At 40.0% G+C, this 27,776-nt stretch overlaps 5 protein-coding genes across 12 annotated transcripts in view; 4 read left to right on the top strand and 1 right to left on the bottom strand.

The window, feature by feature from the left end:
- The first annotated feature begins 19 nt into the window (after positions 1 to 19).
- Positions 20 to 1,427, top strand: LOC149588772 (armadillo repeat-containing protein 7-like). 2 transcript variants are annotated; one of them, XM_089862038.1, is made up of 6 exons: positions 27 to 226; positions 310 to 426; positions 504 to 602; positions 674 to 739; positions 817 to 954; positions 1,291 to 1,427. In XM_089862038.1, exons 2-6 carry the CDS (start codon positions 330 to 332, stop codon positions 1,404 to 1,406), a joined length of 516 nt encoding a protein of 171 aa, XP_089718164.1. In that variant the 5' UTR covers positions 27 to 226; positions 310 to 329; the 3' UTR covers positions 1,407 to 1,427. The 2 variants fall into 2 exon arrangements, with proteins under 2 accessions (XP_089718165.1, XP_089718164.1); XM_089862039.1 differs by lacking the exon at positions 504 to 602 and having other exon boundaries at positions 20 to 226.
- A 509-nt stretch (positions 1,428 to 1,936) lies between these two features.
- LOC149588771 (DNA methyltransferase 1-associated protein 1-like) lies at positions 1,937 to 12,454 on the top strand. Its single transcript, XM_089862304.1, has 7 exons — positions 1,937 to 2,196; positions 2,276 to 2,800; positions 5,983 to 6,297; positions 8,042 to 8,110; positions 9,775 to 10,002; positions 10,328 to 10,444; positions 12,318 to 12,454. Exons 1-7 carry the CDS (start codon positions 2,104 to 2,106, stop codon positions 12,378 to 12,380), a joined length of 1,410 nt encoding a protein of 469 aa, XP_089718430.1. The 5' UTR covers positions 1,937 to 2,103; the 3' UTR covers positions 12,381 to 12,454.
- Positions 12,267 to 23,563, bottom strand: LOC149588770 (protein regulator of cytokinesis 1-like). The gene is made up of 10 exons (XM_089862303.1): positions 23,293 to 23,563; positions 21,867 to 22,395; positions 19,487 to 19,660; positions 18,956 to 19,253; positions 16,801 to 16,937; positions 16,622 to 16,717; positions 15,580 to 15,732; positions 14,700 to 14,963; positions 14,504 to 14,623; positions 12,267 to 12,545 (listed from the first exon to the last, which is right to left on the bottom strand). Exons 1-10 carry the CDS (start codon positions 23,388 to 23,390, stop codon positions 12,462 to 12,464), a joined length of 1,953 nt encoding a protein of 650 aa, XP_089718429.1. The 5' UTR covers positions 23,391 to 23,563; the 3' UTR covers positions 12,267 to 12,461.
- Positions 23,564 to 24,040: 477 nt separating this feature from the next.
- Positions 24,041 to 26,136, top strand: LOC149588769 (uncharacterized). 2 transcript variants are annotated; one of them, XM_089862310.1, is made up of 3 exons: positions 24,041 to 24,613; positions 24,689 to 25,562; positions 25,627 to 26,136. In XM_089862310.1, exons 2-3 carry the CDS (start codon positions 25,317 to 25,319, stop codon positions 26,134 to 26,136), a joined length of 756 nt encoding a protein of 251 aa, XP_089718436.1. In that variant the 5' UTR covers positions 24,041 to 24,613; positions 24,689 to 25,316. The 2 variants fall into 2 exon arrangements, with proteins under 2 accessions (XP_089718436.1, XP_089718435.1); XM_089862309.1 differs by having other exon boundaries at positions 24,041 to 25,562.
- Positions 26,130 to 27,776, top strand: part of LOC149588761 (cytochrome P450 4C1-like) — an 83,857-nt gene continuing 82,210 nt past the window's right edge. For 4 of the 6 annotated variants that reach the window (XM_089862294.1, XM_089862297.1, XM_089862295.1 and 1 more), the window contains exons 1-2: positions 26,502 to 27,122; positions 27,181 to 27,460. In XM_089862294.1, coding sequence (XP_089718420.1) covers positions 26,502 to 27,122; positions 27,181 to 27,460 — 901 coding nt within the window. Of the gene's footprint in view, positions 26,270 to 26,343; positions 26,403 to 26,501; positions 27,123 to 27,180; positions 27,461 to 27,776 lie in introns of those variants that run through there. The other 2 variants (XM_089862296.1, XM_089862299.1) reach the window with 2 other exon arrangements.

Here is a 27,776-nt window from a genome sequence, read left to right as displayed (position 1 = left end):
TAGTTTTATTCCTCCATGGGAGCGCTCCGCGAGGACCCAAAGGAAAACGCTATTAAGCAGTACGTCAGTAAATCGCCGTCGAAACTCGAAAGTATGAAGGCTGTCAAAATATTTCACGATTTTTGACGGTTAGCATGTGAAAATAGAGATATTTCAGTTGGCTGAGTAGTACGTCACACCCTCCAAAGTCTTACCACGTTTCAGAACGCCATAAGCTGTCATATTGGTGTGTTTCAGCTATCCTTCTGCATTTAACCCACCAGTATGGCCGTATAAATTATCTCACAAATCTTATCTTCTCCCCCAAAGGAAAGCTCTCGAATGCTAATATGAAAAAACGTAATAAAAGACAGAAATATAATCCGGAAGAAAGGTTTAATTTTCTAAAAAATCTAGTAAAAGAGTTTCAGGAAACTCCAAAGCAAGGTGTCAATAATATTTATCTACCTTGTTATTTGGAATTATATAATTTACACTAAAATCCTTGACAACTCTATATATAGATGCAAAAGAACAAGTTCTTGCAAATCTAAGCAATTTTGCATATGACCCAACCAATTTCAAGTTTTTAAATGATTTAAATGTCATACCAATGTTTTTAGGTATAAAAATCTAAAACTCTGTTATGTTATGTTATGTTATGGTTCCCTTATATTCAAATATTTTTCAAAAGCTCAATTAGATAGATCGGATTCTCTTTGCGAATATGCTTTGGGTGGTCTTTGCAATTTAGCTTCGGGTATGAGTTAAATTTAATGAAGAAACGTAAATTTATTGTCCCTAGATTTTAATTAAATGATTGTATATTTAATTAAGAGCCTGAAAACTGTCGAAGTATTGTTAAAGCAGGCGGAATACAAAAGATTGTACAATGCCTATCTTCCCAAAATGAAGAAACACTTATAAACTGTGTTACAACATTAGTGTACCTCATTGATGCCAACACATTAACATGTAATGATAATTTCAAACACATTAAAGAATTAATGTAAAACGTCATCAGCTGAACTCAAGTGGTGACATTTCAAATGGAAATAATCATTTATTATGATTGACATCATGATGACGTTTTTCTCAATATATTGCCATCCTCTATAGAGTGCTGTCAGTTGTGACGTCAGATCGATGGTTAAACGTCACAAGTCTGCTTTTGGCAATGGGCGGCCATGACAGTTACCGTTTTTTCTTTATGGGAAAACAGCATGGGTGACGTCACACCCGCGCTTCTGACAGCACTCTATTACATACTTGCGTCGAAATGTTAACTTAACATATTCAACTTTTTTTCAGATCTAGGAACTCCTGCCATAATGGCATTCATGAAAAAGTCATCGAACAGTGAAAATATCAGGCTTAAAAATTTGTCAATTCTGTATTTAGATGATATTAAAAGATGTAAAAAATAGTTTTGCTTTCTTTTGTCAAAATTTATTTATTTATTTATTTATTTTTAAATTTATGTTCGTCTGATGTTATTGGTTATCGGCCTAATACAGTTACTCGATTATATTAGTGTTTTAGTATAGTCTGAAAATGGTTGTATGTATTTTAGCACTTCGAGTCTGAATTCTCAATGCAATTATAGCCAGGGCTGGAAATAAGGAAGAATTCTTATAGGACATGTGTCCAGTACGAGAACTAGCTTCTATTTTTAAGATAGAGGGAGCGTTCTTCACAATTTCGTCCGGTACAACCCTACCTAACCGCTGAGGATGCTGGGAGGACTACGGTGCCGTATGTGGGGGTACAGCAACGCTATAGGCATGGGGGTTTCCACTTCATTCCTCTCTCCTTCAAGGTCCGATTTAATTTTTAAACTGGTCATTTGCCCTGAGCCACCGCCTTATTTCCCACGCTGGTGCTTATAGCAAGGGGCTCAGGGATGGTGAGCGCATGATCGAGTGGGCTATTCCATGGAAAACGGCATTTCGTCTGCTTATAGTAGCGTAACGGTGTTGTTTATTTTCCAGTGTGTTGGCCGCTCACTGGTGACAATTAATTTGCATTAAATTGAGTTGTATTACTGTGTATGTGCAAAATCTTGTCGAAGAAAGTGCATTTAACGTTCATTCTTAAGTCAAGTTTTTTTTCTATATCAATACAATGAGTGACGTGTTAGATATATTGGACATTGAACGGGCACAGTCGCCTGAACACATCAGCAAGGAAAGCATTATCGGCAGCGACCAAAAGAAGGTGACCTATCGTTTGGCTAATTAATTAAAGGTAAGTGTTAATTAATTAACATTAATTTGTAAATTTCATTGACGTATAGAAGAAAAAGCTATGCGAATCGTCAGCATTCAAACGTCCCGAGGGAATGCACCGAGAACTTTACGCTCTCTTATATACTGACAACAAAGACGCGCCACCGCTCTTGCCTTCAGACTCCGGTCAGGGCTACAAACAAATTAAGGCCAAATTAGGCCTAAAGAAAGTCCGTCCTTGGAGATGGGTTCCGTTTGCAAACCCCGCGAGAAAAGATGGAGCGGTTTTATGTCATTGGAGAAGAATAGCCGATGAGGGAAAGGAATATCCATTCGCTCGCTTCAATAAGGTGGCTCCGGTTCCCGTCTATTCGGAGATCGAGTACCAACAACATCTTCAAAGTCTCTCATGGTCTCGACAAGAAACGGATCACTTGTTTGAGCTGTGTCGAGCTTTTGATCTGAGATTCGTTGTAATCCATGATCGGTGGAATACGTACGAAACTAACCCAAATATGACAACGAAATACGCTAATCGAACGATAGAAGAGATGAAAGAACGATATTACACTATCTGCAATGCCTTACTGAAGGTTCTATTTCTTTATCCTGTCTTTTATGGAGGGTTAAGTGGGGAGTGAGCATATTTATGGAGGGTTAAGTAGGGAGTGGGCGTATTTATGGAGGATTAAGTAGGGAGTGAGCATATTTATGGAGGGTTAAGTGGGGAGTGAGCATATTTATGGAGGGTTAAGTAGGGAGTGAGCATATTTATGGAGGGTTAAGTGGGGAGTGAGCATATTTATGGAGGGTTAAGTAGGGAGTGAGCGTATTTATGGAGGGTTAAGTAGGGAGTGAGCATATTTATGGAGGGTTAAGTAGGGAGTGAGCATATTTATGGAGGGTTAAGTGGGGAGTGAGCATATTTATGGAGGGTTAAGTAGGGAGTGGGCGTATTTATGGAGGGTTAAGTAGGGAGTGAGCGTATTTATGGAGGGTCAAGTAGGGAGTGGGCATATTTATGGAGGGTTAAGTGGGGAGTGGGCATATTTATGGAGGGTTAAGTGGGGAGTGGGCATATTTATGGAGGGTTAAGTGGGGAGTGAGCGTATTTATGGAGGGTTAAGTGGGGAGTGGGCATATTTATGGAGGGTTAAGTGGGGAGTGGGCATATTTATGGAGGGTTAAGTAGGGAGTGGGCATATTTATGGAGGGTTAAGTAGGGAGTGGGCATATTTATGGAGGGTTAAGTAGGGAGTGGGCATATTTATGGAGGGTTAAGTAGGGAGTGGGCGTATTTATGGAGGGTTAAGTAGGGAGTGAGCGTATTTATGGAGGGTCAAGTAGGGAGTGGGCATATTTATGGAGGGTTAAGTGGGGAGTGAGCGTATTTATGGAGGGTTAAGTGGGGAGTGGGCATATTTATGGAGGGTTAAGTGGGGAGTGGGCATATTTATGGAGGGTTAAGTAGGGAGTGGGCATATTTATGGAGGGTTAAGTAGGGAGTGGGCATATTTATGGAGGGTTAAGTAGGGAGTGGGCATATTTATGGAGGGTTAAGTAGGGAGTGGGCGTATTTATGGAGGGTTAAGTAGGGAGTGAGCGTATTTATGGAGGGTTAAGTAGGGAGTGGGCATATTTATGGAGGGTTAAGTGGGGAGTGGGCATATTTATGGAGGGTTAAGTGGGGAGTGAGCGTATTTATGGAGGGTTAAGTGGGGAGTGGGCATATTTATGGAGGGTTAAGTGGGGAGTGGGCATATTTATGGAGGGTTAAGTAGGGAGTGGGCATATTTATGGAGGGTTAAGTAGGGAGTGGGCATATTTATGGAGGGTTAAGTAAAGTAGGGAGTGACCTTATTTTTGGAGGGTTAAGTAGGGAGTGAGCATATTTATGGAGGGTTAAGTGGGGAGTGGGCATACTTATGGAGGGTTAAGTAGGGAGTGGGCATATTTATGGAGGGTTAAGTGGGGAGTGGGCATATTTATGGAGGGTTAAGTAGGGAGTGGGCATATTTATGGAGGGTTAAGTGGGGAGTGGGCATATTTATGGAGGGTTAAGTAGGGGGTGGGCGTATTTATGGAGGGTTAAGTAGGGAGTGGGCATATTTATGGAGGGTTAAGTGGGGAGTGGGCATATTTAAATAGGATTAAGTAGGGAGTGAGCGTATTTATGGAGGGTTAAGTAGGCAGTGGGCATATTTATGGAGGGTTAAGTAGGGGGTGGGCGTATTTATGGAGGGTTAAGTAGGGAGTGGGCGTGTTTATGGAGGGTTAAGTAGGGGGTGGGCGTATTTATGGAGGGTTAAGTAGGGAGTGAGCATATTTATGGAGGGTTAAGTAGGGAGTGAGCATATTTATGGAGGATTAAGTAGGGAGTGAGCGTATTTATGGAGGGTTAAGTAGGGAGTGAGCATATTTATGGAGGGTTAAGTGGGGAGTGGGCATATTTATGGAGGGTTAAGTGGGGAGTGAGCATATTTTTCGAGGGTTAAGTGGGGAGTGGGCATATTTATGGAGGGTTAAGTGGGGAGTGGGCATATTTAAATAGGATTAAGTAGGGAGTGGCCATATTTAAATAGGATTAAGTAGGGAGTGGGCATATTTATGGAGGGTTAAGTAGGGAGTGGGCATATTTATGGAGGATTAAGTAGGGAGTGAGCGTATTTATGGAGGATTAAGTAGGGAGTGGGCATATTTGTGGAGGGTTAAGTAGGGCGTGAGGGAATTTTGTGGAATTTAGTCAAGGAAAACCTGGAAAAGTCAGGGAATTTCATTCCAAAAGTTTTGTACGAACCCTGGACAAACTTATCTAACATATCTTTTGAACTTACGGTGTTGGGAACGTAAAGCATTGCTGATTATGTATAGAGTGGAAATAAGGCGTACTCAGGGTCACAGTTCATACAAACCTGGAAAAATCAGGGAAATAAATAGTTGACAAAACTTAAGGGAAATTATCGAATTTTTAGTAAAATTCAGGGAAATTATCGAATTTTTAGTAAAATTCAGGGAAATTATCGAATTTTTAGTAAAATTCAGGGAAATTATCGAATTTTTAGTAAAATTCAGGGAAATTATCGAATTTTTAGTAAAATTCAGGGAAATTATCGAATTTTTAGTAAAATTCAGGGAAATTATCAAATTTTTAGTAAAATTCAGGGAAATCAGGGATATTTGCGTCAATCAGGGGTCGAGTAATTAAGCAAAATGTTCATAAACATCCGCTCCATAGGATTAACATTACACTATACTTTGGAGGCTCATAACTCTGGTTCTACTAGAGATACGGGGATGTCCTTTGATTATGTTATAGTCATATTTTGCCCCACCCTCCTTCGTTAAGATTTGCTCCATAGGATACTCCATATACGGGAAAAACCTGGAAAATTCAGGGAAGTATGTGGGGAAAAACCTGGAAATCTCAGGGAAATTTGTTTTCCAAAAGTTGTATGAACCCTGATACTGTAAATATAAATTTAGGAGCAGGTATTTTATGTTAAACAAATGTTAAAATTTAGTCAAAACAACTTGAAATTTAGTGCAATAGGGACTTGGCAATTCGGGCTTAACTCCGCCCCCAGCGCCATTATGGTATGTTTTTTTAACAGAATGAAAGCTACATAAGCCCCTCCTCCTGGTATGTTTTTAGCACTAGTGGAAGGTAGCCTGACGTTGCATGACGTAGTACTGCCAAGTCCCTATTCACATGACCTAGAACTTTAAATATTTTAATGTTCAAAATTCTTTAATAAATTAAAAATACAATTTTAAGGTTCGGGCTTCATCGGGACAAGAACCAAAATTGAGAATGTTTGACGCCGAGCATGAGAAAAAAAGGAAGGAACAATTAAAGAAACTTTACGATCGAACGAACGAGCAAGTTGAGGAGGAGCAGACTTTATTGAACGAACTACGCAAAATCGAAATGAGGAAAAAGGAAAGGGAGAAGAAAACTCAAGATTTGCAAAAGTTAATCACAGCCGCTGATAATAGCGCCGAAGCTGGACGTAGAACTTCTATGGGAGGAGAGAAAAAAGGACCCAAAAAGAAAATTCAACCTCAAAAGAATACCAAAACAGATAATTCGGTAACTATAATAACGCGTTTAAAAGAAAAGTTCATGTAACGTAACTGATTATACCTTAAAACAAGATATGCCCCAAGGCATATTAACGCTTTTTGCAGTGTGATATTGTCTTTAATAAAACCCGAAATTAGGGATATTCACACCGGCAACGTCAGTTCGATTCCCGCTACCAATAAGCAAAGGCGTGGAAAAGTATAGGAAAAATATCGATAGCTTAACAACAATCCGTAGTGGCATGAATTTATTTATTAACATGAATATATATCTGCATTGACTAGTTAAACTACATATTCAGGGATGGGAGGGGCTTAGTTTGAGTGACGTCAGAGGATTTCTGTCGGTTTGTTTTTAAAGCTAAAGCTCTTGTCACGCGGAAGGCTAATTATGCTTGTAAATTGATCAACTACCGAATTAATTTAACTCCAACAGCAGGGAAAAACCATCATCATCAATTCTCACGATTTAAAATGTTAGTAGTTTACTTTCAACCGTTACATTAATTTTCATAATGGCCAAGGCTTAGTACTTTACCAACAGTTTCCAGTTTCAGATTAGGAAAAACCATTGCAGGCACTTATTATAATTTCCTTTAAAAGATCAATATCACTTTCGGACATCGTGTTGAGATATTTATTCACGTATCGGCGATCATTTTTAATATTCAGTTGACGCACTTTGGTGAACCTAACCGAAAATTGTATCCCTCATACAATTTTGTTAAACTGGTCGTTTGCTGTTCGAACTTCCAGGTGTCTCGATTTTGATTGGCTACCGCGATGACGTTAAACGCGTATGTAATAGAAAGTTCCCTCCCATCCCTGAATAACATGATAGAAAGGCTAATGATACACATGTATATTCATGTTAATAAATAAATTCATGGTAGTGGTACAGACGTAAAGTATCCGTCTCACACCGGCAACGTCAGTTCGATTCCCGCTACCTCCGAAAGTCCGCATTTTCTCGTCGAAAATATGATCGAATTTAGTATAGATGTCGCTAGTGCGGTGGTGAATCAAATTCCGGCGAGCTTTGCCGCGTAATTTAAATTTACGAAAATGTACGCGAACGCGAAACAGCCAGCCGTCCTGCCAGCCAGCCAGCCTGCTTCCAGGGGTATCCGTATAAAGCTTTTGCTATGGGCGAAAAGCTTAAAAACTACTTTTTTCTAAATATAAAAGGAAAACTAAATGATCTCTTATTACAAAATAATTAGCGTTTAATTAATCTTAAACGTGAGGACTACAGCGCCACCCGCCATTGGTTTAGTGGCGTCTGCTAAATCGAACGTCTTACCCCCCAAAGGGATTTGTTGAATTCTCACAGGTTGATAGTGGTTATGGGTTAGAGGTTCGGTTTAGCAGACGCCACTAAACCAATGGCGGATGGCGCAGTAGTCCTTGATTATTTTTAAGACTAATTAAATGTACTAATTATCATATTGTAATAAGAGATCATTTAGTTTTCGTTTTATATTAATAAAAAGGTCGTTCATTTAAGGTATAGAGTGCTGTCAGTTGTGACGTCAGATCCAAGGTTAAACGTCACGAGTCTGCCTTTAGCAATGGGCGGCCATGACAGTTACCGTTTTTTCTTTATGGGAAAAAAGCATGCGCTTCTGACAGCACTCTATAATGTTATGCTACTTCAACTTTTCCTTCAAATTTCATGTCTTTGGAAATTTAAACGCATGCGCTATGTAAAAATTAAATAATTTTTTTTTTTTTTCGTTTTATAAATTTAGGTTCTAGAAACTGCTGGAATCAAATTTCCAGATTTTAAATCAAGCGGAGTGACTTTAAGAAGTCAAAGGGTAGATAAATATCTAATATGGTGGTATCAAATTTGGATGAGTGGGAAAGTATGACAATGGCCATAGAGGCTGTGTTAAAAAACGCGGACATCAAAGTTTCGCCAATAACTATTAAGTCTACTAGTGACTGATGGACTTGCAAACTCGCGACTGAAAGTAGTTCAGACATTTATGCTCCTTTTATTGGTTTAACCATAGCCCACTCGATCACGCGCATCACGACGCAAGCTGCTCGCGCTATAGCTAAATTACCGAGATTTGTTTTAAACGTATCTAGTTTTATGGGCTCTTCTATTGCTTCGATAACCTTACTTAAATCCATATTGTACCTTCAAATACCTTTTAAAACTGTAACTGATTGCCCCGGTGAAATCAAATTGGCCGGTCGCGATTAGGGGAATCGTTACAAGCCGCGGGAATTAAAGAATAGGGAAAATAGGCCTATGTCATTCCAAATGGAAGAATAGCAATAAAACACATACCTTTATGCTCTCAGTGAAAAACTTTTATTCGAAATTTACAAAACTTCCAAAGGGATGACGCGACTAATTGCGCGGACGCATAAACTGACCCGAGCTTGGTTCCAGATAACGGAGAGAAAAGATCCGCAACAGAAGAAGATCAACTTCCAACTAACTGTTGCTCGAAGCCCGGGTGTTTTTTATCACCTCGGTTTCGGCGCTTAATAAGAAGGGGAGGGGGGTGAAACAAAATCGCTCGACGGCTGGCAGAACATAAGCAAAGTTCCAGTGCTGCCAAACGTCGTCTGCAGCAGTGTCTGCTAGACGCCGTTGCAAAACATTACCTGCTACTCTGTCCTGACCAGGGTGAGAAATAAGGCGGTGGCACTGGGCAAATGACCAGTTTAAAAATTGCTTTGACCAGTTTATTTATTAAATGCCTGGGGGTCCAGTGGTCACCGTGACCACTTTTTAAATTCCCCTTCTTTAGTAAAAAAATAATTCCCAGAAGTGGGTTATAGAAATTAATGCTTATAAAACAAATAAACAGTATAATAAAACCATCCCTAGAGCCATTTCAGTGCAGCTCTGACAGTATGTAGAAATATTAAGTGGTCATTGACCAGTTTTTTAATTAAAACCCTTGGGCTCTACTGGTCAAATGACCAGTTTAAAAATTTTCCTTATTTCTCACCCTGGTCCTGACTACAAACACAAATCGAGGACGTTCTAGCATACGCAATAGCAGACGACGGTAATCGCGTAACCGCGAATTAACACAAGACCTATTTTAAGGGAGTGAACAGGCCCAGTATAGCTACGCCAATAAAACGGTCAACTACGGAGAAACTCTGATGACTCGCCGCTTTTGGCTGCATTTTCATACTTTTCCTTTCATTCACTTTTGGTGGTACCTAAGGCCATTAAACACATTTGGACTGGAACAGAGATACGGTTCTTTTAGTGCAGCGCCACGTTGCGACCAATATTGAAACTTTTTCGACTCAAACCATAGCCATAACATAATAAAGGCTTATGAGTCGAATTAAGTTTCCGGGACTCTCCCGCTAGGGGGCGCTGCTGACAGCCGATGCCATTAGAACAACGGGGACCGTTTAAGCTTATAATTTTTCCAGTCCATCTGTCTTAAAAGGTCTTATATAGTGGTACAGCCGCCATTATTCTCATTCGACCGTATTTCAGATGAAACTACCAGCTTCGGTTGGTCAGAAAAAAAGCAAAGCTATCGAACAACTTTTACCCGAATTGGGTCTGGAATTGAACCCTATTCCGACAGAAGAAGTTTGCGCGCACATGAATGAACTTCGAAGTGATATGGTACTTTTATACGAGCTTAAACTGGCCCTGGCCACTTGCGAGTTTGAACTACAAAGTTTGAGACATCAACACGAAGCCTTGGCACCCGGAAAGGTCGGTGGTCAACAATGTCAACAAATTTCACCCGCTGCTAAAAAATCTTAAAAAACAATTCTACCTCCTCAACTACTAATACACGCTTTTTACTAACAATCTTAGACGCTGTAATATTGGTTCAACGGTGCCATATTAATTATTGTTCCTAATTAAAATGTAAAATCCAAAGTCACTGTGCACATTAATTAATAAAACATTACACATTAGATTTCACCTTATTTGAAATATATTTCTCCGCCCCCCGCTTGGTGTTGGTTGGGCTGGGCTAATTTTTAATCTAAAAATTTGATGAAACAATCTGATTGGTATCAAATTTTGTTAGGCAATTTACGACATTGCGGATTTTAGCAGTGATGTCACTAACGATAGTGAAACAAGTGGTAAAACTAAAACTATCTCTGAAATTATCGATGTCGGAGGTGGACCTGGCACTCCAAATGTAAGATATACTGGAATTTTCGATGCGAGCATTGTGGCCAAATGATCGATTTGAGATTTGTAGTTTCATTTACGTCTTCATAATGTTAGATAAGGAAAATGTTTAGTCTTGGCTAAGACCATTAAACACGAGCTAGAATACGACGCCTGGTTCTTTTAGGGCAGCGCCTCTATAGCGCCACCCCGCGACCAATATTGAAACTTCTTCGACTCTAACCAAGGCTTGTGAGTCGAACCAAGGCTTATGAGTCGAACCAAGGCTTATGAGTCGAATTAAGTTTCGGGACTCTCCCGCTAGGGGGCGCTGCTGACAGGCGATGCCATTATAAGAACGGGGGGCAGTTTTACCTTATAATTATTCTGGTCCATCTGTGTTGAATGGTCTTATGTGTAGAGGGATATTTTTTAAACTAGCACTTCGGACCATTGACCTCATAGTGTCCACAATAATAAACTTGTCCCCAGGACCGGCTCCACGTTAGTTTTAACTTTTTCTATATATATTCGCAATTAATAAATAACCCCCTTTTTGTCAATTAAAAAACTAGTCCAAGCAATTAATAAACTGGCTTTTGACATGCGTATTTCCAATTATGATACAGGTCGGTTTTCCTTCTGCCAAATATTATTTTGGCCAAGTACTAATTGTTATGGGAACAATCGTGTCAAGCAGCTTAGCCACTAGCAGGGTCAAATTTTATTGTTCAATTTCTTAAAGGAAAAGTTCAGGTAACATAACATTATACCATGGAAGAAGAAGGGTAATGGAACGGCGAGGTGAATAGGCAGACGGCTACGCGAAATGTAGGGTCACGTGGGAAAACTCTCCTCTCCTCTCGGTACTAGCTGTAACGCGATTACTGCTCTGCGCAATATTGGCGCGCAAGCCACAGAGAGAGGGATACTTAGATCCGCTCTCTACCGCCAGTACTACTGATGCGACTGCGCGGAAGCTTTCAACGTTGGTGATAAACTCGGGAAGGAGGGAATGAAAAGGGGGAAGTTACGATTTTTCAACGCGCTCTCTTTAACATTATAGGACCCTTCCATATACCCTTCTTCTTCCATGATTATACCTTAAAAGAATGGCCCTTTTTAAGTGTTTCGATTTAGCAGACGCCACTAAACTAATAGCGCAGTAGTGCTCGTTTTTAAGACTAATTAAATTCTAATTATATTATAATAAGAGATCATTTATTTTCTGTTTTAATATTAAATTTCTTTAATATTTAGAAAAAGGCTGTTTTTTAAAGATATGTTATGGCACTTCAACTTTAACTAAGACTATTTCTCGTTAGCGCGAAGTTGTGCTTACTTCATTCTTTCATTGGTTGGGTGAAGTGGGAATACTCGTCAAGTTAAAATAGAATTAAATTTAAACGGAAACTTTTAAAATCAGTTAAGAATCCACACAAATGTTTCGGAGAAATTTAATAACTTATCTAAAAAACTATTAAAATTAATTTCTTTGAACCCTTCAAGCGAGGATTGATATGATTGCCACCTAAGACCATTAAACGCAGATGGACTAGAATGGAGATACGGATGGCGCATGGTTCTTTTAGGGCAGCGCCTCTCTAGCGCCACGCCGCGACCAATATTGAAACTTTTCCACTCAAACCATAGCCATAACATAAGGCTTATGAGTCGAATTAAGTTTCGGGACTCCCGCTAGGGGGCGCTACTGACAGGCGATACCATTAGAAGAACGGGGTTTTTAGCTTATTAGTCCCGTCCATCTGTGTTTAATGGTCTTAGTTTCCACCCCTAGGATGGCAGTTTTAATATTCCCAAATCAATTATTTGGCTACCCTTATTTGAGATTTTTTCATTTCAAAGTGATAAAATTTTATTTACACGTTTTCATATTACAGAGAAAACGACGCGCAGCTTTGGAACAGAATAATATTCTTAAGAAGATTAAAAACAAAATTTAAAAACCAACAAAGTATTTCTAAAGAAGCATATACATATCATTAAAACGTTTTTTCATTACTTATAAAAACGTGAACCTGTTTTCAATCTATTTCGTCAATTTTTTCTAGCATAGCCATAGTCGATGTACTATTGAAAATACCATCTTCCTTTTTCTTCAGTTCTTCCTACAAAATTATAAAACCCATTATTAAAGTAGAAATAGCGCCGTGCGAAGACCCTGTACCCTGCAATTACTCGTCCCCGTACCCTGCAATTACTCGTCCCCGTACCCGGCAATTACTCGTCCCCGTACCCGGCAATTACTCGTCCCCGTACCCGGCAATTACTCGTCCCCGTACCCGGCAATTACTCGTCCCCATACCCTGCAATTACCCGTCCCCATACCCTGCAATTACCCGTCCCCATACCCTGCAATTACCCGTCCCCATACCCTGCAATTACCCGTCCCCATACCCTGCAATTACCCGTCCCCATACCCTGCAATTACCCGTCCCCATACCCTGCAATTACCCGTCCCCATACCCTGCAATTACCCGTCCCCATACCCTGCAATTACTCGTCCCCATACCCTGCAATTACTCGTCCCCGTACCCCTGCAATTACTCGTCCCCGTACCCCTGCAATTACTCGTCCCCGTACCCCTTCAATTACTCGTCCCCGTACCCCTTCAATTACTCGTCCCCGTACCCCTTCAATTACTCGTCCCCGTACCCCTTCAATTACTCGTCCCCGTACCCCTTCAATTACTCGTCCCCGTACCCCTGCAATTACTCGTCCCCGTACCCCTGCAATTACTCGTCCCCGTACCCCTGCAATTACTCGTCCCCGTACCCCTGCAATTACTCGTCCCCGTACCCCTGCAATTACTCGTCCCCGTACCCCTGCAATTACTCGTCCCCGTACCCCTGCAATTACTCGTCCCCGTACCCCTGCAATTACTCGTCCCCGTACCCCTGCAATTACTCGTCCCCGTACCCCTGCAATTACTCGTCCCCATACCCTGCAATTACTCGTCCCCATACCCTGCAATTACTCGTCCCCATACCCTGCAATTACTCGTCCCCATACCCTGCAATTACTCGTCCCCATACCCTGCAATTACTCGTCCCCATACCCTGCAATTACTCGTCCCCATACCCTGCAATTACTCGTCCCCATACCCTGCAATTACTCGTCCCCATACCCTGCAATTACTCGTCCCCATACCCTGCAATTACTCGTCCCCATACCCTGCAATTACTCGTCCCCATACCCTGCAATTACTCGTCCCCATACCCTGCAATTACTCGTCCCCATACCCAAAAATTAGAGGTGTGCCATTAACCGAATAATTCGATTAATGACTAGGCGGTTAAATTCGTCTACCATAAATTTAGGGCCTTGGCACTGCAGCCCTTTCTACAGAGTAGAGAGACCCCCATATTTTAAAAATAATATCATCCCAAAATTACTCATCTTCCATCAAGCAAGTGCCAAGGAAAGAAATACTCGGCGAACTATGAGGAGGGGTATTTTGAAATATAGGCGCCTCTAGATGTTTTTCTCCTTGCTTAATAGTAACTATGGGCGAATACTAGGCCGAACTATGGGCGAATACTAGGCCGAACTATGGGCGAATACTAGGCCGAACTATGGGCGAATACTAGGCCGAACTATGGGCGAATACTAGGCCGAACTATGGGCGAATACTAGGCCGAACTATGGGCGAATACTAGGCCGAACTATGGGCGAATACTAGGCCGAACTATGGGCGAATACTAGGCCGAACTATGGGCGAATACTAGGCCGAACTATGGGCGAATACTAGGCCGAACTATGGGCGAATACTAGGCCGAACTATGGGCGAATACTAGGCCGAACTATGGGCGAATACTGGGCCGAACTATGGGCGAATACTGGGCCGAACTATGGGCGAATACTGGGCCGAACTATGGGCGAATACTGGGCCGAACTATGGGCGAATACTGGGCCGAACTATGGGCGAATACTGGGCCGAACTATGGGCGAATACTAGGCTGAACTATTCTCGAATACTAGGCCGATACCAATATGAAAAAGATAGGCCGATATATTGGTGCATCCCTAATTTTTAATGCTAAATGTAAATAGCAGTAAAATATACCTGAAAGTCCATATATGTTATAGAAGACCTGGGCATGTTCAACGAAGGTTGATCTTCTTGAATTTCGCATAAGATAGTGCGAGGTTTAGCAATCACACATTGATTTTGCGCAATACGTTTCTAAAGTTATCATTTAAAAGAAATTAAGTGAATCTTAACCAACTACCAGAGATCACAGAAAAATAAGATAATTTACCGGCGAATTTGCGTATTTTCGTGGAGAGGATTTAAGTAGAAGTTTCCTTGGGGAACTTTGAATTGCTGTAGCGCTTGCACCGGGAAACAAAACAATAGCGGGAGAAGGCGGAGCATTAGAATCAACCGATGGTATAACACCTTTTGGTTGTAAACGCGGTGTTTTGACAGCGCTGGCTGGCGTATTTCTATTAGAAGTCGGTGGTGCTTTGCGTTTCATTGGGGTTACGAGTTTTTTCCCTCCATCTTCAGTTTTCTGTTGCGCCTAGCAAAGAAATGCTCCTGAGTTAGAAACCATAAGTTAATTCAAAAGATATGTTCCATAAGTTTGTAAAGTCTGTTGTTAACTTAGAAACTGGAGCTTGTCATGAAGTGACGTCATAGATTAAGGTATAAAGCGACATACGCCTGGTAAGGCGCTGCTGTCAAAGGCTTAGCACAGACTAAATAATAATAATAATAAGATGGAACTATGCAAAATTAATTAACCGATCAATCAATTCTAGAGCTTTAAGTCTCTCAGTAACATTACTAAGTATAGGTAGTGACGTCAGACTTATGGAACATAAATTTATGGTACGAATTTTATTTTATTATAAATTTATAGCAAACAACGCCAAAATTAAAAATCTCTAAATAAAAATATAACTTGTTAAATAATTTGGTAACTATTAAAATAAATAACTTTAAAATAAAATGAATAAATAAATAAATAATATGAGTACACTTAAAAGCCCCATTAAGTATTTTTTTTTTTTATTATTATTAATGTTAATTACTATTTAGTAAAATATACTTATTTAGGGCTTTAAGCGGTAATTTTTGGCGTTTTTTTTTTAATTTCTTTTCGAGCGGTTTTTTGGACTACGGCTTCTATTTACCCGCATTCTTTTGATATTTTCCAATTCGTTTTTCAAATTTTGTCGTTCAGCCGCGATGTAGTTTTGATATTTTTTCCCATTGATGAGAAGAGTTTCCGCGTTACCTTGATTTTTTTCCCAATCGGCAATCATGAACTCAATTTCTAAATCCAACTAGAAAAATATTTCACATTAGATTGATTACGAGTTGATTATTTTGGAATAATTAACAGTAATTAGGGTTTAGTGTAGAGTGGAAATAAAGCCTTTAAAGGTAAAGTTCAGGTAACGTAACATTATCGATAAAAGAACGGCTGCTTTTTCTAAATATAAAAGGAATTAAATATTAAAAATAAGAAATAAATGATCTCTTATTACAATATGATAATTAGTACATTTAATTAGTCTTAAAAACAATCAAGGACTACTGCGCCACCATCCGGCATTAGTTTAGGGGCGTCTGTTAAATCGAACCTTTTACCCCTTATCTCTCTCAGCCTACGAGAATTCTACCAATCCCGTAAGGGGTAAGAGGTTCGATTTAGCAGACGCCACTAGACCAATGGCGGATGGCGCAGTAGTCCTTGATTATTTTTAAGATTAATTAAATGTACTAATTATCATATTGAGATCATTTATTTTTAATTTTAATATTTAATCCCTTTTATATTTAGAAAAAGCAGCCGTTCTTTTAAAGGGACTGTAAAGAAGGCATCAGGGCGGGTGGGTAAAAATTATTTGAAATACGTCAGGCACGTGACCAAGGAGAGGCGTGGGTGGTTCAAAGAAGCTTAGTTTTATTTCGAAAACTTGGACCACTTCATGGAATTGGCGCTGCAATCTCGCGAAAAACAAGGACTAGATGTTAACTAGTCCCACTCCATGAGGAGTCTTTGTATCTTGGCATCACGTGATGTCTGTGACGTATTTCAAATAATTTTTACCCACCCGCTGATGCCTTCTTTGCAGTCCCTTTTTAAGGTATAATGGTTATGTTACCTGAAATATTCCTTAAATGTATTAGACAAACTGAAATTAAACTTAAAACAATGTATCAATCAACCTTTGGGATTTCATGCTCCAGACGCTTTCGGGCTTTCTCTTCCTGCAACAGATTCCCGCCACGGTTTTGAAACCGGCTTGGATCAGTTCCCTTAATCTATAATGATATAATTATGGAAATTAAAATTGCAATTGCAATTGCCTCCAACCAAAGTGAAATTATAAAATTGAATTAATTACGTCATAGGTCTTCTTTTGCTCCCACAGAGAATTTCTTTTCACAATCTTTTCAAAAATGGCTTTATTGTCTTCGTACATTTGAGTCCATTTTGAAACTTCGCGTTCATGGAGCTCCAACAGATCTTCGGTGAAAGTTTCTGAAAATAAAATTAATTTTTAAGTATATTCCATCGTACTTAGTTTGATCTTAAGGCCCGTTTTCAATCAACTTTTTCCAAGCTTTTCGCTGTGGCTTTTTTTGGGAACTTTTGACGGGCTTTCGAAGATAAAAAAAATGTTCAAAAAAATTAAAACGGAAAAGCTGAAACTCGTATCGTTTTCAAAGAAGCTTCAAATGAATAAAAAATTACAAGTGGGCGTGTTTTCATGTGTGTAGACGTCATTTTCTTTTCAAAAAAAGTCCTAAACCCTAGCAAAACGCGCCAAAACTGTTTGAGCGGCAAAAGCTTAAAGAAAATGAGAAGCAAATATCAAACTCATTTAGATATCTGCTTCTCGAAGGTTTAAAGCCTGAAAAGACGAAAAGCTGAATTTGAAGCTTGTTTGAAAACATACCAAGATTTTTTGCTTCGGCTTTCCGCTGCCACTTTTGAAGCAAAAGCTTAATTTTTGTTCAAAAAATCTTGATTGAAAACGCGCCTTAAGACCATTAAACACAGATGGACTGGAAAAATGATAAGCTAAAACCCCCGTTCTTCAAATGGCATCGCTTGTCAGCAGCGCCCCTAGCGGGAGAGTCCCGAAACTTAATCGACTCATAAGCCTTTGCTATGCTTTGAGTCGAAAATGTTTCCAATATTGCTCGCGGCATGGCGCTAGTGAGACGCAGCCCTAAAAGAACAACGCCCCTTATCTCAATTCCATTCCATCTGTGTTTAATGGTCTTAGGTTTGATACTATACTATAAGATTAATTTGCATAATTTAGGAGAATATCTCCAAATGAAATTAAAATCATAATAAGCTCAGATTTTTTAATCATTCAGAGATATTGCCCTAATTTTTCATTACTAAAATTGGTCTTAAAATTTGTAGAAGAATCCCATTAAAATAGAGGCGTGCGGTTTACCGTTTCAATTGAATAATTCGATAAGCCCATTTTCACTGTTCGATACGAATATCAAACTGGCTATTCGGTTAAAGTTTGACTACCATAAATATTGGGCCTTGCCGCCCTAACACTGCAACTCTCTCTACACAGACCCGCCTTATATCAAAAGATATCATCTATTTTTATATCAAAAGATATCATCTATTTTATTTAACTTCCATCAAAAACTCACCAGCAAGTGCCCAGGAAAATTTTAAGAAATACTCTGCGACCAATGAAGAGAGGCATTTTAAATGACTCCTAATTCAGGGTTCGTACGAAATTTTTACTTTCCCTGACTTTTCCAGGTTATCCCTGACCAAATTTTGGCAATATCCCTGACCATTTTAAGGTGTTTACCAGAGCCCACTTCATAATTGCACCTGTCTCTTATTTACCATTGCTCGAAGCATAGTTTGATATACCAAATGAAATCCCTGACATATCCCTGACTTTTTAGCAAAAACTTTTAAATCCCTGACTTTCTCCCCTAATTTTCATATCCCTGACTTATCCAGGTTCCGTACGAACCCTGTAATTGGTCACCTAGTATTAACTATTCGGGAATATTATGGTTTAACTATACGCAAATACTAGGCCTAACTATTCGGTATTCGATTTGGAATAAACTACTAAATTCTGTATTTGATAAGGAAAATTTTTGGTATTCAATTCGGTATTCGAGAATAGTATGGTTAACTACACGCGAATACTAGGCTTAACTATTCGCGATTCACCGATTCACCGATTAGTAAAAATTTACCAAGGCCTAACTATTCGGTTTTTTCCGATTTGGAATAAACTATTAAATTCTGTATTTGATAAGGAACATTTTTGGTATTCAATTCGGTATTCGAGAATAGTATGGTTTATTATACGCGAATAATAGGCTTAACTATTAGCGATTCACAGATTAGTAAAAATTTACCAAGGCCTAACTATTCGATTCGGTATTTGATAAGGAAAATTTTTGGTATTTGGTAACTGGCCTGATACCCAAAAAGTGGTATTCGCACACCTCTATGCCCTAGTATTTGTCAAAAGCAAATTATTTATCAGTTTTTACCATCTTTGAAGGAAACAAAATTCTCCCTTTCTTCGGCGCCGACGAAACATTTATCCCACAATGCAACGAGTTCGACTCTTAAGCGATCGATGAATTTCCCCATATTTTGTTTTCGAATTTCCTGGTATTTAACGATTTCTCGTTGAACCATTTCAATCGTGGGTTGGCCGTGATGAAGACAAGTGGACCAGAATTCTTCCCGGTCCAAAACGCTGATTTCTAAGCCATCCCATAATTGCACCAGTTGTCTGTGCAGGGCCTTTAAGATGGCTTCATTGGCGCTTTTAAGTTTTTGAAGCTAAAATTAGCAGAAATCGAAGTTACATTAAGTATTTTTAAGCAAAGGGTTAGCAACTACGAGTAAATAATATTGTAAGTCCATAAGATATGTTCTCTGGTTACTGAGGGCTTCTCGTAAAGTGACGTAGGTCATAGATTCAGGGTAAAGCGACGCCTGGTGAGGCGCTGTCAAAGGCTTAGTAAAGACTACATAGGAAACTTCGACGAAGTCCAAAATATAGGATATCTTACTTCTAGCAACCAATTTTTTGCATCAGACATGCATTTTTCTGACAATTTATTCGTGATGTTGTCATCGGGCGAGATGATGGCTTTATGAAAGTTAGCTTCGGGAGTAAGCTCCAGGTCTTCAACGAGCCTTACGATTTCGGCACGAGTTTGGTCGGATTTAGCCATCCGTCTTTCCTATGGTCAGAATATTATCAAATTATTAATTAACGTAACTTTCATGTAATTTCGACAAATAGACATGAAGAACATCAATTGGTGGGGCTTAAATCAAAGCGCGGGTCACGTGGATCACCTACAAGATGACTTTTCTTCCGAGCTTCGGGTTTAGCTAGGCGAAGGCAGAAAGCATTTGTGGGCGGGTTTTATAAATCCAGCTTACTAGCCTTCGCCAAGCCTAAACTGGAGTTCGTAAGGAAAGTCAACTTCTTGGGGAACCACGTGACCCGCGCTTTGCTTTAAACGAGAAAATAAAGACTAATTTTACTAATTATTAGGCCAACTTTTCGTATTAGGAAAATTAATATATCTCCCGATATAAAGTTCATAATGTCAGCTCCACCTAAGATCATTAAACACAGATGGACTGGAAAATTAAGCTAAAACACCCGTTCTTCTAATGGCATTGCCTGTAAGCAGCGCCCCCTAGCGGGAGAGTTCCAAAACTTAATTCCACTCATAAGCCTTGTGTTATGGCTATGGTTTGAGTCGAAAAAGTTGTCAATATTGGTCGCGGGGTGGCGCTGCCCTAAAATAACCACGCGCCCCGTATCTCGATTCCAGTGCATCTGTGTTTAACGGTCTGGCGCCCCTAAAATATTGGCTTATGTTTCATGCACCAATTTTGGCAAAGAAAGGGGCCAATCATAACTCGCTAATGTCGAGGGCGGAGCTAAAACTAACCATTGCTAAGCTTGACATGCCAGTCATTTCCTCTCCTCGACTATGGGAGCCATCTAGTTACATTAGCTTAAACTAAACCACAGACGAGACATCCTTAGACTTAACTTAACTCAATAGAACTCTCTCAGTTATGACGTCAGTGCCTAGGTAAAACGTCACGGGTTTATCTTTGGCAGTGGGCGGCCATGTTTGGTACCCCTTTAGTTCTATGGGCAAATAACATGGGTGACGTCACACTAAGCCTTCTGAGATAGCTCTATAGAGTGCATGCTGTCAGAAGCGCCGGTGTGACGTCACCCATGCTGTTTTCCCATAAAGAAAAAATGGTAACCGTTATGGCCGCCCATTGCTAAAGCTGGCAGACTCGTGACGTTTAACCTTGGATCTGACGTCACAACTGACAGCACTCTATAGAGCTATTTCAGAGGGGGTAATGGCTACGTCACCAATGCTATTTGCCCATAGAGAAAACCCTCATAAAATGACCGCCCTCTACACTCAAAGGCAGGCCCAATTTTCGTAGCAGACGAAATTTTTCCCTCACTGAAATAGCTCTATACACCTAAAACACTGGTCACTGGGAGGACTTTCCTTTGGCCTCTTTAACGAAAAATAAGACAAAATGTTATTGTTAAATTTATTAGGGCGCATGAGAACAAATAGCAGATATTTGGACCGGAACCTTACGACAAATAATTTTTTTAAAATATCATGGGTATCGTATGTATCGAGTATTAATACGAGTACTATAATTGAGTAAACTAGAATTACTAATCGAGATGACTACAGTTTTTATAAAACTCAATAAAATGCCCGATAAAATCTATATATATATAAATCAAAGTCCTGACTGACTGACAATGACAACCGCTTGCCCTAGAAGGCTGAAAATTTGCAGGAACGGTACTCGTAAGTAGTAGGCGCGTACTAAGAAAGATTTCCCCCCAATCCGCCGCCATCTTAAAAAAATGGCGCCCAGAAATGTAAAAAAATCTTCTCTATGCAACAAAGTCCGCGCGTTTCAACCGATTTCACAAATATTTAGTACACTGGTTTCCTTTAACCTATAGACGGGCTGAATGGTCTTTTGGGTTCAATTTGTTGCCGTCATTTTAAATGGCGGCCAAAAACTTAAAAACCCTTTTTTATGGAATAATGTCCGCGTGAAAAGTAATAAAAAAATGTTCCGCAGGGCTGACGGGCAACGCCGAGTGCCTTCGCTCCTAGGGTACTACAAAAGCAGTCATCAGTAAAATCTACCCATTCTTTACATAATTTTGATGGAAGTTCTTATTACACGCGAGCGACGCCGCGGGTAACAGCTAGTAAATTATAAAAATGTTAATGTATAATTAAATACTAGATGGCGTGCTGCTTCAGACATTATCTTTTGGATAATGTCATTTAATCATAGAAGATATTCTTCTAGAAAGTACAGAACTAATCAACGAATACCTCGAGTTCATAAAAATGTTTTTACCTTCTCGTCTTGCAACATCAGGATATGTTGCTTTATTTCATTCAGCTGCTCTTCGGATGGAACGTTGGCTTCATCAACGTCCTCGTCTCCAGTCCGGGCTGTTCCGTTATCAATCGAAGGCATGTTGAGTAACTGGCAGAGTTCTCGTTCCTCCTCCAGCAAAGTGGTCAGGCACTCCAAGCGTTCGTCCTTACTCTTGATAAGAGTTTCGACTCTTCCTTTCAGATGGAACTCCTGTTGTAGGAGTCCCATGTGTCCCATGCCATTGACATCGAGCTCCTGGTCCACTTTTAGTTGTTGGCAGAGGTTGACGTACTCTGTTTTTAAGTCGTTGACGATGGTTTCAATTCGATGGTGCAGATCTTCTTCCTCGTGCACCATTTGATGTTGAAGGTCCTCGTGATAATTGTAGAGGTTTTGGAGTCTGTCCAATTGGTCCTTTTCGGATAGGCCAATTTTGGTCCATGTGTGGCTTAAGGTTTTTTGGGATTCGGCAAGCATTTCGGAGACCTTTTCAACCAGATTGAAACTACGAAAAAGAAAACGCGATACTTCAGAAATGTTTGGGAGATAATAGGGACTTGGCAATTCTAGCGTAACTCCGCCCCCAGCGCCATTATGGTATGTTTTTTTAACAGAATGAAAGCTACATAAGCCACTCCTCCTGGTATGTTTTTTAGCACTAGTGGAAGGTAGCCTGACATTGAATGAGGTAGTACTGCCAAGTCCCTATTTGTAGCTAAGTCAGAGACTAGACAATTTTTATGTCTTAAGCATAATGGACTTGGCAATTCGGGCTTAACTCCGCCCCCAGCGCCATTAAAACGTTATTACAAAGTACTATCAGTCAGAATTTCGGGAATTACGTTGCTGACTCTCTTGATCACAAACCCATCCCCAAATTAAAGAAACACCTAGCTTTACAAGCTAAAACTATAGCTGTTATAATAAATTTCCACCTCGCATATCCGACAATGGTCAAAGGGGTTAAGTTTAATATGATAAATAAGTACGATTTACGCTACTGGCTAAAACGAGGGTCGAGGGTTGTAGAAAGAAACTAAAATAGCAATATTGAGCATAACATGTGGCAATTAACAAGCAATAATTTGGAAAAGGCAGCAGTATTTTGGATTAAAACCTATCAAATTTAGTCATTTTTAATAAAGGGGGTATCGACAATGGTAAAAGGGGTTAAGTTTAATATGATAAATAAGTACGATTTACGCTACTGGCTAAAACGAGGGTCGAGGCGGGTTGTAGAAAGAAACTAAAATAGCAATATTGGGCATAACAGGTGGCAATTAACAAGCAATAATTTGGAAAAGGCAGCAATATTTTGGATTTAAATCTATCAAATTTAGTAATTTTTAATGAAGGGGGTATTTTATTCCGCTGATAATAACAAAAACAGGGGCTCACTTACCTTTCTACTACGAAGACAGGTTTGTTGCAGTCGTCCTTCTCCTCGCTATTAAACTCATGCAAGGCACCCAAAATAGATCTCCGCTTTGATGAAGCCATAATTAAATTTAACTTTACTAGTTAAATATTCGGCAAAACTATTTTTATAGTAAATTTCACAAGTCAACGCGAGAACTAAACTGAATGATCTGAATCATAAACGGTTAGGGCGCTTTTATATTCAACCGCCTCCGAATGCGCGTGGCTTTCGCGAATCTCATTGGTCAACAAATTTTCAAACTTCATAAATGCAGGGATGGAAATAACCGGCGTGGGAAATAAGGCCGTGGTGCAGGCAAAGAGAGTAAAGGGGAGGAGTGGAAGCTCCCCCGCTCCACGAGCGCAAATAATGATGTTGCTCCTAAATTGGTAAATGAGAACTTCCGGTCCGTTTAATTTTGCTTAGCGGCAGTCGCCCTGTACCAGAAAAAATTGGGCAACTAGTTGAGGCATTCCTTCCACTCTCTTTGGTGCAGGACAAATCAGGGATAAGGGAGTCTCCTTCAAGGACAAATGACCAGTTTAAAAATTAAACCGAAAGGGGTCCGTGGTCCACGGGACTGCTGAGAAATTTCAAGGATTTGTAAAAAAATTTCTTGATTCTTGAATATTTGGAACTCGGCGTTTTTAACTACAAATGAGTAAAGTAGTCCAAACATTAACTGAAATATTTTAATTAATCACTTTTTTAGCTTAGCAGACGACGTGCCCACTGCCCAGGTCAATGGTCATAGAACCAAAGAGAGTATATAGGGAGGAGTGGAAAGAGGTGAAAATCTTGTTGCTCTTTTCTGTCGCGTATCTTCAATGCACAGTACCGAGGAATTTCCGTTTGAGACATTAAATGGTATCGCAGGTGGCGCGACTGAGCCGGAAACTCCCTTGTACCACTAGTATAATTTAGGGGCAATATTGAAATTTAGCCTTGTGGAGCGGGGGAGCTTCAACTCCTCACCTATACTCCCTTTGATAGAACACTTTAATTAATCCAGGCCAGGGGGGGTCGCTGGCCCAATGTCCATATTTCCCACAATGAAAATTACTCTTATAGATTTACCAAGGGTGCCTGGCTGCATAACTGAATTTAGGGTTTAATTTCCCACGGGCTCAACCTCCGGGCTCCTCGGAAGGAAAACACTGAAGCCTAAGGCTTAAATAATGGCTTAAATACTGGCTTGAGCGTAGCCCTCTCGATCGCGCGCTCAACGACGCAAGCTGCTCGTGCTATAGAAGCCGGTTTTATCGACCAAAAATGAAAGTTCGACCATGGATAAAGGATGCGTGTGAGGAAATTAGTTTTCTCTCTTAGAGGATAGGCAACGCTTAATCTCTGACGGCAGCTTATTCGATATATACAGGTTTACATATTTAGTGATGCCGTATACAAATACACCCTTTTGAAAAGGGCGGCTCCCGAAAGAGCACAGCTCAGTTTTAGCATAGCCCCCGGGATCACGCGACTCGCGAACGCAAGCTGCTCGCGCTATACGTGATTTACCACAGGCTGGGAAATAGCACACTTCCTCTGGTCCAAAACCAGTTAATTAATTGCTTGGACTAGTTTTTTAATTCAAGAAGTGGGGGTTACTGGTCCTCGGGACCAGTTTATTAATTGCAAATCTATTGGAGAACAAAGGCTGGGACCAGTCCGGAGACCAGTTTATTATTTAGGACACTAGGGGGGTCACTGGTCCCAAGGACTAGTTTAAAAAATATCCTTATTTCCCAGACTGATTTACCAGGCAAATTCCATGGGGGCTGCCATTGCGTGTTAGTAGTTTTTGCTACCGCCATCTAGCGTCGAAGTAAAGCGTAAAATTCGTTATTTTTGTCTCTTTAAACGTCGGTGTTTAAAGCCATCTAGCGTTCAAAAGCTGGAAGTTCAAATGGATCGTCTGAAATCCTTTTGGGCGGTGAATCCCGTTATTTGAATATATTTTTAATTCTCATCGGTAATTAGTTATTAGTAAGTTTTGAAAAATAAAAATGGCAAGTTGGGGTAGAACATGTTCAGTTCTTGGCTGTAAGAGTAGTGATAGAGATTTAAGGGAGTGGAGATCGCAGCTTTGCAAACTTCATTCGGGACTTGACAAAGGGTTAACTCTGTGCCATAAAGATTGTTGTTGTCCGGTGCCTTTTGGGCTTCATATTTTCCCCAAGAATGATAAATTACGAGGTCAATGGCTTGAAGCACTTGGCAGACAAGATTATTTACCAGGAAAGAGAGCTGTTGTGAGTATTTGTTGCGTAGCTTTTGCTCAGTTCTTGTAAATTTAATATTTTTATGAATGTGCAGGTTTGTTCATTGCACTTCATTGATGGAAAACCAACTAAAGAACACCCTATCCCAAGCATTGACCTAGATAATGAATGGAAACCAAACCGTAAACTTAAAAGATCTATCAATTTGAGCTCTAATGATGATAGTATTTCATCAAAACGGCCTCGTACTGAAGATAACACTCTTGATAATGGCATAAACTCCTCATTTTCATCTTCAAACAATTCTCTGCTTGAAAAATCCCAGTCTAGCGAGTCTAGTTTTCATGGATCAGTGTGGGAAAATAAGAGTTTCAATAGCTCAACAGATGAGATACTACAAACATGTACATGCTCAAATAAAGTTATGGTTAGCGTTGGGATACAATACGAAGAGCCGATAAAAACCGCCAATGCCCAAACTCAGTGGGAAGATCCATCAGTGCAAGATCAAGATTATACCGAGAAAAATCTTTATTCTAAAGCTGCAAGCCATCATATTTCAGTAGAGATGGGCCGATACCAGTTTAAACCGATACCGATATGATCCGATACTTGGGAAACCGATCCGTACTGATACCGATATTTTACCCGATCCTTCGATTAAACCGATATCAAACCGATACCGATATGGTATCGGTATCGGCCCATCTCTATAGATGATTCTCGATCCAATTTCGGTACTTGAAACTATAAAACTGGCTTTTCATACGAAAACCCCATTTTAGACACTAGTTACGTTTTCCAAAAATAGATGAAAATCTGTGCTGTCTCAGAGTTTAGGTCTTATGGCGCCATCTACTCTCAACATAAGTATTTACTTTCTTCAAAAAATATCGGGTAGAAGTATCGGTTCATTTTTAACCGATACCGATATATCGGTTAAAGCCAAATATCGGTACCGATACCGATATGGTATCGGTATCGGCCCATCTCTATATTTCAGTGCAAGTTGAAATGCATGATTATCAACGTGCTAGTAACAAGGACTGCAAGTTTTTCACTGGTTTTGAGGTCGATCGTTTTGACAAACTAGTAAAAACACTAACCAAAAAGCCTGTCAAGCCCCCTTGCTCGATGGAAATACCACATCAGATATTTATGGTGCTTATGAAACTGAGACTAAACCTTCTTTTTCAAGATCTGGGGCGCAGATTTTATATTTCAGGTTCTCTAGCTGGTAGAATATTCAAATACTGGTTAGACATTATGTATGAAAGACTCTCAGATGTGATATGTTGGTTACCTAGAGAAACCATACATAGCAGTGCACCGGTGCCGTTCAAAGTTAATTATCCTTTCACAGCGTGCATCATAGATTGTACAGAAGTATTTGTTCAGCGACCAAGAAAACTTAGAGCAAGAGCATTGACTTACAGCAACTACAAAAGCCATAACACGATGAAGGCATTAACAGCGATAGCTCCAAATGGATTTATCATGTTTATATCGCGTTGCTACGGAGGAAGAACTAGTGACAACTTTATCACGCGAGACTCTGGCTTTTACAAATACTTAGTACCCGGTGATGAGGTATAAAATCTGTAAATTGTTTATGTAAACGTCAGTAAATCTAATTTATCTTACACAGGTTATGGCTGACCGTGGTTTCACCATAGCGGAAGATCTTGAATTCATCCAAGTGAAACTCAATATTCCAGCGTTTACTCGTGATAAGAACCAGTTGGAAGAGGAAGATGTAACGGAAACCAGGCGAATAGCTACCGTTAGAATAGAGGTTGAAAGGGTAATTGGGAAACTGAAAGGCTTCAGAATATTGAAAGGAATTTTGCCACTGTCTTTCTCTAAAAAAGTGGATAAAATTATGGCTGTTTGCGGTGCTTTATGCAATTTGCAACCGACTATCGCTGGTAAGAGTAAAAGCACCATGGAAATAAATTAATACGGCATTTTCACGGTATTTAATTGATATTTTGAACTTAAGCCCGTTTTATCGACCAAAAATGAAAGTTCGACCATGGATAAAGGATGCGTGTGAGGAAATTAGTTTTCTCTCTTATAGAGGATAGGCAACGCTTAATCTCTGACGGCAGCTTATTCGACATATACAGGTTTACAGGTTTAGTGATGCCGTATACAAATACACCCTTTTAAAAGGGCGGCTCCCGAAAGAGCACAGCTCAGTTTTAGCATAGCCCCCGGGATCACGCGACTCGCGAACGCAAG

The sequence above is a fragment of the Phalangium opilio genome, unplaced genomic scaffold, assembly GCF_054372755.1.
Source record: "Phalangium opilio isolate 3A_F unplaced genomic scaffold, DU_Popi_V2 ptg000537l_1, whole genome shotgun sequence".
In the NCBI taxonomy this organism is placed as follows: Eukaryota; Metazoa; Arthropoda; class Arachnida; order Opiliones; family Phalangiidae; genus Phalangium; species Phalangium opilio.
Note: the sequence above shows the minus strand (reverse complement) of the source record. Positions and strands in the feature narration are given on the sequence as shown.

Bases quoted from the DNA above. Each gene is read 5' to 3' on its own strand.
- LOC149588772 (XM_089862038.1), top strand. From the start codon at position 330: ATGAAAAAACGTAATAAAAGACAGAAATATAATCCGGAAGAAAGGTTT. The intron at 603-673 runs GTATAAAAATCT...ATTTTTCAAAAG, and splicing joins TGTCATACCAATGTTTTTAG to CTCAATTAGATAGATCGGAT. The intron at 955-1,290 runs GTAATGATAATT...ACTTTTTTTCAG, and splicing joins TGATGCCAACACATTAACAT to ATCTAGGAACTCCTGCCATA.
- LOC149588771 (XM_089862304.1), top strand. From the start codon at position 2,104: ATGAGTGACGTGTTAGATATATTGGACATTGAACGGGCACAGTCGCCT. The intron at 2,801-5,982 runs GTTCTATTTCTT...TACAATTTTAAG, and splicing joins TCTGCAATGCCTTACTGAAG to GTTCGGGCTTCATCGGGACA. The intron at 10,445-12,317 runs GTAAGATATACT...TTCATATTACAG, and splicing joins GTGGACCTGGCACTCCAAAT to AGAAAACGACGCGCAGCTTT.
- LOC149588770 (XM_089862303.1), bottom strand. From the start codon at position 23,390: ATGGCTTCATCAAAGCGGAGATCTATTTTGGGTGCCTTGCATGAGTTT. The intron at 19,254-19,486 runs GTAAGATATCCT...TGCTAATTTTAG, and splicing joins CAAAAAATTGGTTGCTAGAA to CTTCAAAAACTTAAAAGCGC. The intron at 12,546-14,503 runs GTATATTTTACT...ATAATTTTGTAG, and splicing joins TAACATATATGGACTTTCAG to GAAGAACTGAAGAAAAAGGA.
- LOC149588769 (XM_089862310.1), top strand. From the start codon at position 25,317: ATGGCAAGTTGGGGTAGAACATGTTCAGTTCTTGGCTGTAAGAGTAGT. The intron at 25,563-25,626 runs GTGAGTATTTGT...ATGAATGTGCAG, and splicing joins TACCAGGAAAGAGAGCTGTT to GTTTGTTCATTGCACTTCAT.